This window comes from Chiloscyllium punctatum, chromosome 12, assembly GCF_047496795.1.
Source record: "Chiloscyllium punctatum isolate Juve2018m chromosome 12, sChiPun1.3, whole genome shotgun sequence".
Lineage (NCBI taxonomy): Eukaryota > Metazoa > Chordata > Chondrichthyes > Orectolobiformes > Hemiscylliidae > Chiloscyllium > Chiloscyllium punctatum.
In genome coordinates this window covers 26666458-26676914 of record NC_092750.1, presented here as the reverse complement: position 1 = coordinate 26676914, position 10457 = coordinate 26666458, and the positions used below count along the sequence as shown (strand labels likewise).

The window sequence follows — 10457 nt, the reverse complement described above, 5'->3', positions numbered from 1 at the left end:
CACTGCTTACAGTAGCATAGCAAGGATATTCTGCTCTCAATAACATACAATAAATATAAAACCAGGATAATATCAATGGACTAACTTTGCAGTGACAATGCAGAGAGGAACTTTGCCTGTCAGAAGCACATCTCCTCAGTAGTTTTCCATTATTTTAATGAATACTGAATGTGCTGACAACACTCAGAAGTATAAGACTTTAGAAGTCTAATTTATGGGAAAAGGTTGCTAAACCTAGTTATACTTGTGAGAAAAGCAATCTAAAACCAAAATGCACATTGAGTAAGGGTTCAAAGACTTGGTGGTATGCATTTAAATATTTAATGCAGATCATGAAATTTGAGAAATCAACAGAAATATAGAACAATTACAAGGCAGATTACCCAATGGATTTGAGTGACAATGAAATTTTTTTTTGAGAATTATCAATTGAGGGAATGCAGTGAGGAGTTGATTTGAGATCAATTAAAATGGGTCAAGTTCACTGAAACAATTTTTTTTACCAATTTCTAAACTTTATGTTCCAAAGAAAGGTCTTTATTATTGGTAAAAAGAAAAAATAATTGAAAGCTATACATTTAATAAGTAGCAAGATTTTAATAAAAGTCCCACTTCAGTTAAAGACAACTAAAATGCACTTATTTTTCAGCACTTTTTAGAACTTAACTACAAACAGGCTTGTAACCTATGTTTATGGACTACTTTATAAATGCTATAGAGTGCACAGAACACAATTCTCTAACAATGGTGGAACTATGATTTTTGTATTCATCTTGTATTGGTCTACAAGCCTTCTTCAACTCTATGATATAGAGAAAACATTTTTATTTAGTGAATATTTACCAATCCTTCACATTGATACTGAAAATTCCCGTCAGTAATATTTATATTTTATGGTTACAGTCACAATATGAATTAATTTTGAAGGTTAACCAAATGGCACCCTGAGTATGTTTCACACACTGTATAGTTTTAAAAGGTACTTGTTTCACCTCCATTGATGAATTGTTGAAAAGGTTACATTATTTTCATGTATTTCTAACCAATAAAACTACTTTATTTTTGGAATTTCTACATCAATATGATGTTTATAAAGTGAACTGACATTTTTCAATGTTGTAGGTTTTCATGGTTACAAAAATGGCAGGTTTTCTTCCAAAGCAATATTTGGATTACATCTAATGATCTACAAACTATTAATTAAGTTTGAATATGAAGAATGGTTTTGAAAGTTCTCTTAAAGCTCTTGTTACACAGAGGGTAGATGAATGGGTTAAGTGTTGAATTAATGTAACCCAACCATATTGTGAACATATGTATATTGTGATTGATACAATTATCACAGAAAGCCATGACTGTAAAGATCACAAAGTAGGGGATCCAGCACACCATGAACCCTGTCATTATAAAACCCAATTGTTTGACAGCTTTTTTTTGTTTTACAATGAGAACCTGTTGCATGTACTGCACAGACCGTGAGAAAAACTTTTGCCATGGTAGTTTCAATTGATTAGTACCATCACTTCTTATAGTTTCTTCTGATTCATTATCCCAAGATGTTGATTCTGGATGTGGACAAGACAGGGAAGCAATCTGGAGCAGCATCGTATTGAATGTTTGTGAATCAGAGATATCTGATAGTTCATTTTTTTCATCAACTGAATCATCTACAATCTTCTTATGTTCTTTTGTCATCACACTTGTTTGTTGAGTCTTACTGCTTTTTTGACTGGACCGACCACATACAGGAAAGCACTTTAGTTTAGCTGTTGCAGCAGGACTATCCACAGTTAAATTTTCCCTCAAGTTCACAGTATAATTTGATTTGTAGTTCAGTTCCATGTTCTGATTTTGTGATTTATTGTCTCTCAGTGACTTATGGTAAAATCTTGTTGAAATTTGTTGCGCCGATGCTGAAATTGAAAAGTCACCAATGTCTTGGTTATTTTCAGTATCAAGCATTTTGATTTGTTTTAAGTCAGAACAGTTAAGGCTACACTGTGAAACTTTGCTTGAATCTTTGACTCCTGCATCTGTGCATTCTTGAGAGTTTTCACCTTGCTGGTTCAGATATATTTCATGTTTGTGCCAGGCTAGTTTCATATTCTCTTTGAACTTTTTTCTCTCTATGGTTGAGAAGATATCACCCCCTAGAAGATCTTGTTGCTGGCAGTGTTTTTTTACAACCATGTAGATTTTTGAATAATACCACAACATCAGTAAAAATGGGCCATAAAAGTTCAGAACTGCAGTAAGAATTTTGAACCAGGTAACATAACGAAATTCAGTGTCACATGTATTGTTTGTAACAGTCCTGATACCTCCATTTGCAAAGATGTGCCATGCTAAGATGGGGATGATCCAAGTCAGTGAAAGAAGCCAGGCTCCTGCAATCATCGCTGCTGCTTTGGTTTTGGTTCGATCCTTCAGATATCGCAAGGGTTGCTGAACTGAGCGGTAACGATCCACACATAGGATAAAAAGACTAAATATTGAAGCTGTGCTAGCCATATAATCCATAGAAAGCCAAAACTGGCAAATCACTCTTCCTAGTTTCCATTTATTTTCTAATATGTAAACAATATTAAGGGGCATGACTACCAAGCCAACGATGAGATCTGCGGCAGACAGACTAACTATGTACATGTTTGCAACAGTATGCAATTTTCTCTCACTTTTTACTGCATATAACACCAAAACATTCATAATGACAGTGAGTAAAGATAAAAAGGCTAAGACCAGGCCGAGTAAAATTTTCTTGGCAGGAAGCTGGTGGTGAAAATCTTCTATTGTGTAATTGCTTGTTATAAACACTGTATAGTTTGTGATATGTATAATTGAGCTTGCAGTAATATTCATCATGGACAAGGAGGACTGGGTTCCACAGCCTGTGTACATATATTTGTCTGAGCCGAGACTCCTGATCGATATGTTAAAGAATGTGCCTGAAAAACAAAAGTCTGTGAGTCAATACTTAGCATATTCAACAATGACCAAAATTAAAGCACTTAGCTTATGAATTATGTAACTGGTTACACTGGGTTGAATTTTCCAAAGTTTGTCACCTTCTCTCTTGGAGGGTTTCTCTCTGTGTGCTCGCCTTAAGCATAAATCATGCCGCCAATCTCATGCTATGTTGCATGCAACAGCAGCAGAAATGCTCCCTGGTACCAGGACCTTCTAGCATTGATGAGCCTGTGTCATATTTAAAGTAAAGCTGCATACCACTTCAAAAGCTAGAAGTCACGCATTGCCCTTCACATTCCTGTGTGTGAGTATCTCTGATTGAGATGACAGAGATTAGCACCCTGGTACACAAACAGAGATAAGAAGGTCTTAGAAGGCAAGGTGATGGTGAGGAAGGCTGTCCTCTTTCCTCAGAACTGCCACAGCAAGCCATGTCTTATATGAAGTTGCCATGTAGGTCAGGGCCATTTCCACAGTCAGGAGAAACACCCAGCAGTGCCAGAAGAAGATCAATGATATTCTGTGCTCTGGAAAGGTAAATCCCTTTGCTCTCTCATGCTCATTCTAACTCCTGCTCCACCTACCTCCAAAGCTTATGGTCTCCCACTGCCATTGCTTTATTTCCACATCTTCCCATAAACACCCTATTTCCCCCAAATTACCAATCTTTGCTGCCAGTTTTGCCTCCTACTCCATCACTGGGAACACCTCACCATTTTCCCCCCCACACTACACCACTACCAAAATCTACACCAGCTATTTTCATTTCACTCAATACCTGTGCTTGTCTCATTCAGGAAAAAAAAAGGTCCACAACAGTCCAAACAATGTCAAGACATGTGGTGAGATGGCAGGCACTGGTCCACTGACCACATATGAGGGATGAATCTTTACATTGGTAGGAGAGAATAGAAACTGCTCATGTGTTGAAGCTGAGACATCCACAACCAGCAATAAAGTAAGGTTCCTTGTGATGTGCTTCACAGCTCATCCATAGTGAACATATTCTTAATATACTCAAACTACGACCCTTAAAGTGTCACTCATCCCCTCTCTTGTCTTCTGCAACTACAAGTGTCTTTGAAGGAACATGTTGGTAGAAGATGCCAGCTCCTCTGGCCACTAATCTCTCCTCCAACTCTAAAGGAAGAAGCCATAGATCCCACAGAGGAACAAGAAAGACTGTCACCTGCACTCTCCACCAACTCAAATACTGACATACTGACACCCTAGATGGTGCGTTAGCTATATTAGACTCTGGAACACATTCTGCTGAGCACATCACTGACTTGTTTATGCATTGGGCTGAGAAGAAACACCCCAGGTCACTAGGGCTCGAAAGGCAGTCAGAAAATAGGCACTTGCTTAGCCTCAGACAGGAGAGGACCTCCTGATGTTGACAATTATTAACTTTGTGCAAATGCACAAGCAGTCACAGGCACAGCAGACAGGTTTTTTGGACACACTCAGGACATTGGATCAAAAGGTTGGTGATGTCCAACAATGTCATCTGTACCACACTGGGTCTGGTATGTAAATGCCCTTGGGGTTGTTCACCCAAAACTCAAAGGCCAACAGGATCCACTAAGTCCCTCCACCCTGGGACAACCCCCAACAAGAGGGAAAGGGAGAAGGAAATGGTCTGAAGGTACACAGGTGACACCTGAGGAATGAAGCCAGAGAAACTCCCCTTCTTTAGTGCTGCACAGAGTCACAGAGTCATAACGCCAGAGAGATGTACACCAAGGAAACAGACCATTCGGTCCAACTTGTCTATGCTAATCAGATATCCTAAATTAATATAGTCCTATTTGCCAGCATTGGACCCATATCCCTCTAAACCTTTCCTATTCATGTACCTATCCAAATGCTTTTTAATGTTGTAATTCTACCAGATTCCACAACGTTGTTGTTAGAGTCCTGTCTAAACGAGTGTTACTTCCTCCCGAGCATCCATTACAGCACAAAATCTTGTCATGTTTGAATGGGGGAGCATCAGATATGAAACCTTGCAACAATGTTTGTAACGTAAACTTTAATTGCACAAAAGAATAAAAGAAAAGTGAAGGTGGGTACTGCAGATGCTGGAGAGTAGAGTCAAGGTTAGAGTGGTGCTGGAAAAGCACAGCAGGTCAGGCAGCATCCAAGGAGCAGGACAATCGACATTTTGGGCAAAAGCCCTTCATCGGTCATCCTTGATGAAGGGCTTTTGCCCGATTTTCCTGCTCCTCGGATGCTGCTTGACTTACTGCGCTTTTCCAGCACCACTCTAACCTTGGCAAAAAAAAACAGAACAACTCAGAAATCTACATTTGTATTTGGCAATAAAATGGGAATTGTTGCTTTTCCAGTCTCTATACATTTATGGTGAGTGAATGGTGACTTCAACCTAGTTACATTGGAGGTGGGCGTCAAAGAAATCTGGTTTGGCTTGTTGCATCCAACATTTCTGTGCTCTATGATGGTGAAGGTGGTATTCTCCTGTTCTTCTTCCTTGGAACAATACTACCACTTTTGCTGCACCTCATCATTGGCTCTGGAACAGCATGCAAAGACTATGCAGCTTACTCTCTACTTCAAGGTAACCCCAGGACTGTCCAAGCAGAGGATACTACCTTGAGGAGACCTGGTCTGGTCCTTAATAGCACGCAGAAAAATGGGTTGCATTGTATCTATTCTCAGCCTCAATCAGGATTTTGTGTACTGGAGTCATCAGCAATGCTTGGAGAGTGTAGTCCTTGTGACCTGCCAGCCACCCTTATAAGAAATCCACCCCCTGACATAAAGCAGGAACATGAGACATGACATACTTCCAAGTACTGTAAACTACATATATTAATACAAAGCATCCTGTTCTTTGCAGACAGGAAGAACATGTACATTAATGGTGTCTGTTCCAGTTGAACAAAATAGTTGACAATCATTCACTGGATTATTTCTTAGGTCAATCAGGGTCAACCAGCCTGGTAAAAAAAAATTAACAAAACCTAACTGTCAATTGTCAATCGTCAATCAGCATTAATGGGTACATTCTCCACAGCAAAACTTTATCAACCAGAGTCCACTGGACAACCACGGTATAAATGCTGGATTTTCCCTTTGAATTTGTGTTACTATAAATTGTCATGACCCACTTAGATAGCATGCTGGAAATCAAGGTCTGCTATTCCCAAAGTCATCATAAAAGTTAATCATTTTGAAGTAAGTATATAATATTGCCAAATTTACCCGATTTTCTGATCTAGGTTGATGGAAAGCACTGATCAAATTTCTGTACTTAATAAGAGTTACTATTTATTATAAATAATTTGACTGTAATTACATGCAAATAATTATAAACCATTGGTTTATTACACTACAAATTAAAACAATAATGCTCTTTCAACATCCCCTTACACAAAAATCACACAATGTGAAGAAAAAATTGGAAGGTAATTCAATGGTTCCTGTTCACAGGTGCTGAGAAGATCCTTGTGATTCTTCTACTGGTCTGAACATTGCTTTTCAGTTATCTTTATCCAGATGCTTCCACTGGTGTGAAGAGACACAAGGTGTTGGTTGACTCATAAAAGATCTCTGACTTACTAGTAAAAGTCACAGCTGACAACAACCGTTAAAAGAAAGTTTACTTATTCTCTTAATTTTAAAACAGGTTTTGACTGCAGAGAATAGAGACACAGCTCCTGTGCTGGTGAAGATCAACATATCTTGTGCTATTTGTTCCCAGCCCCAAGCTGTTCAGTTAGCTGAAAACCAATCTCACAAAAGGTTTTTGTGATTGATAACTGGTCACTAGTCCATTGACCAAAGAATTTGTTTTGCCACCAAGACACATCTGTACGCAGAATGTCTTGGCTGTAATTTGTCTGCAACTGTGTCAATTATTGCTCCTTCAAACAATAATTTACATGATACTTGCCATGTGTGTCAGGTTATATGCTTTTCAAAATGCTATTTTTGAAACACTGGTTTTAAAATAGTTCTTTCTCGTTTCAGTCTATGATTTGAAAATAAAATGACAAAAAGATAGTCTTTAGAAAATGTTCTGATGAATCGTTTCAACATCATGTGTCTTTATTTAGCAATAAGCAACAAGGGGTGAACTTTACCAGAAATTGGCAGTGTATTTTTATTGAGTTTCAGAGGGTTTCTCTTTGTGAGGCTAGTGAGTTTTCTTCCATTATCATCTCAAACCTGTTTTCTTTAACAATGTACCACGTTCCTGTGGCACCCTCTTGTTCAACGCTAGTCTGCTTTTCCCACTTGCCATAACTAAAAATACTCACCACTGCTGGGATATCCTGGGAACCTTGGCATCAAAACTATATTTAAAAGGCTGCTGTGAATCCAGGTTAAGTGTTGGCAGTCTAGAGCTGCCCTGCATTGGTTTGTAACATTTGTCCCAGAGAAGGGGAAATTGGTGCATCACTTGGAGGATAAGGACCTGCAGATCTTGGTACATATGTTGTGCAGAGGAGGGTTGTTCTCTTCCCCCAGAACTAGGGAAGAGGCCACCAGACCCTACCAACCTCGTTCGCGATTGTCACCCAGGACAGTGATGTCTTGGTATTAGGGTCACCGAACATTTTGAGCAGAAGGAACGGAGGGTTCACAGGCACAAATATTGGAATGTAGCTGAACAGGTTGATACATTTGTTTAAAAATTGTACAGTGTCCCTGTTTGCATAGGGAAAATGTTTGCATAGTACTTCATCCTGTTTTCTATCATAGGATTAATCAGGTGATCTTTCAAGATTTTTCTGCAGCAACAATTGCCTGCAAATACCTGCTTTAATATTTAAAATGTCTAAAAATTATAGCAAGAGGAGATCATTTGGCTTATTGTGTATGTGCTACCTTTCTTCTGTATCAAAGCTATCTCATCATTGTGATTAAATCCCTACCTGGGTACAATCTTTCTCCAGCACCTGTCCTCCAAACACCATATCTTCTGACAATTGTTTCTTGTGCTAACCGTTCAGAAATAAAAGCCTGGTTCTCCTGGTTCATGATGCACCTTGTTTCTTCAGATGTTGCTTTCTTTTAAAAAATCTAATCATACCTCTTTCAAAATCTGTTCAGCTGAAGCATTAAAATAAATTCAAGGTACAGTTCTTGATCATTTCTTCATGATGATGATGATCAGCTGGTAAAAGTTTCTAATTGCCTTAGTGTATTACATTGAGTCACAATTTTATATACTTGAGAATGCAAACTTTGCAACAAACTTAGTGTGAAAATGCTCCTTGTTTCAGAAAAGATACAGCAGGCGTTTTATCCTGATGATTAATGTAAGCTGCACCCTACCCAATAATTCGGGATCTTAACACAGTGGACAAATTGGGGAAAAGTGCATTTGCCCAGCATAAAAGGCCTTAATCATTTAACCCTAAAACACACCCAGAGAAAAGAAGAAGAGTTATCTTACCGAAGTCATTAAGTTTGGAGCTTCTTCCACAAGTCATCAAACCTGAAGTACGGCATTGAATACTAACTTCATTGGTATTTCACATGTGAAAAATACACATGCTGAATAAAATAACCTTGACTAAACTGTTCTGGAGAAATCTCTTTGGTGCTAGAACTGTATCTGCAGCATAAATCATTTTGGAATTTTATTTTTTAGCTCCTTATTTGCTACAGGTTATACTACTTAGAAGAAGTGAAGTCAAAATGTGCACCCAGGGTATGACTGAGCTACATGAGTAAGAGTCAGGTAATTTTGAATTTTAATTGTAATTTAGCACTTGGAATTCAGACGTTAGATAGAATCTCAGCATAGGTTAACTTCAGATTTTAGAGTTTTAGTTTACATTTCTACCAATCATGTATTATGAATGCAAGACATTTGTCTCTATTCGATAGGGCAAGAGTTAAATTAAGACTGCTTACATTTGTAATATGTTTGAACTGTTGTTATAAACAAGGGAGATTTCTCTATTGCTCAATAACATTTTGAACTTCAGTCTATAGTGGGCTGCAAACGGTCTGTGGGTGGTTGTTTATATGTATGGTGCTTCAAGATTTGAAATACTACCATAGTAAACAATCATTTAAAATTGCACTGATTCGTGACTGCAGGCAGATTTCATTAAATGCGATTAAAGGTCAGGGTTACCTAGACATTTTGCTGTAACCAGACTTTTATTGGGTGTAGTAATAAGTATATTTCTGAATCAAGAAAAATGGAAAAAAGTTTTTTAAAATTACATCATGTATCTTTTTAGAATATGAAAATTGACTGCAATTTTTCCACGATCAGAACTATTTTTAGATGTCAATTTTAAAAATTCACAATTCAGCATTAAAATGTTTGTCAGATGAAATTTATTTAAAATGGGGCTAGATATTGAGAAGGAACTCTGTTACTTTAAATAAATAGAGAAAGTGGAAAATTATGTTCTTTACATTTTTGGTAATAATAATTCAGGTCTATTCATATTAAGGATCCAGCTGTTACTTCTCAACATTCAAAAGAATCTACATAAATTAGTGTGAGAGCAATTGCATTCATCTGGTTACAGAGAGCTAGGTGTTATAAGTACAAAAAAATTAACTTTATTAATGCATAATTCGTTACAACCAAATATGAGACTGAAACTCAGCTGACTTGTCAGAACAATGATTGTTGCTCATTGTGTTAAGAGCTATAAGAACAGCTGAGAAACATTTAAAATGAAAATGAAAATTCAGAATAACATCAGCAGCACAGTTTAGTTTCGAAGTTGAGTGGGATCTGGATATTATACAGACAGCCTGATCACAATAGTACAGACATATCTCATTACTCTGCTTTATCCAAAAGCCCCACTCCAGACACGAGTGCATAATCCTGGCTGACACTTTAATACAAGATTGAGGAAAGCCATCTTTTAGAACATATGTTAGATCATAACGTTAAACATCTGGTTAAAAAAGGTAGAGGCAAAATATCCCAAAACTGTTCTTAGTGTCTTGCCAGCATTTATCACTCAACGATCACCAATGACCCCAGCCATTTCCCTAACTGTCATTTGTGGTAATATAGCTGTATTTGATTGTTTTCTAAGTTCATTCATATGATGTGGGCATTGCTGGCTTTGACCGACATTTATTGCCCATCCCAAAATACTTTTGAGAAGCTGCAAGTGACCTGTCTACTTGAACGGCCACAGTCCATTCAGGTTAGGTAGATGCATAATGCTTTAGGGACAGTGTGTCAGGGAGTTGACCCAGCAACAGTGAAGGTACGGCGACATACTTCAAAATCAGAATGGTGAGTGGCTTGGAAGGGATCTTGCGGGTGGTGGTGTTCCCATGTATCTACCATCCACATCCCTCCAGTTGGTAATTGTAGGAGGTTTGGAAGGTGCTGTCTAAGCAGCCTTAGTGAATGTTTGCAATGCATCTTGTAGGTGGTACACAATGCTGCTATACAGTATCAGCAGTGCAGGGAATGAATGTTTGTGGATATTGTGCCAACATGCAGGCTGCTTTGTCCTGGATAGTGT

The 10457-nt window shown here is 38.0% G+C and overlaps 1 protein-coding gene across 1 annotated transcript; it reads right to left on the bottom strand.

Moving 5' to 3' along the window:
* Window positions 1-1200: 1200 nt before the first annotated feature.
* hrh1 (histamine receptor H1) lies at window positions 1201-2862 on the bottom strand. The gene has a single exon (XM_072581668.1). It carries the CDS (start codon window positions 2860-2862, stop codon window positions 1201-1203), a length of 1662 nt encoding a protein of 553 aa, XP_072437769.1.
* Between the last annotated feature and the right edge of the window lie 7595 nt (window positions 2863-10457).

Coding starts and splice junctions, on each gene's coding strand:
- hrh1 (XM_072581668.1), bottom strand. CDS start 2,862: ATGATGAATATTACTGCAAGCTCAATTATACATATCACAAACTATACA.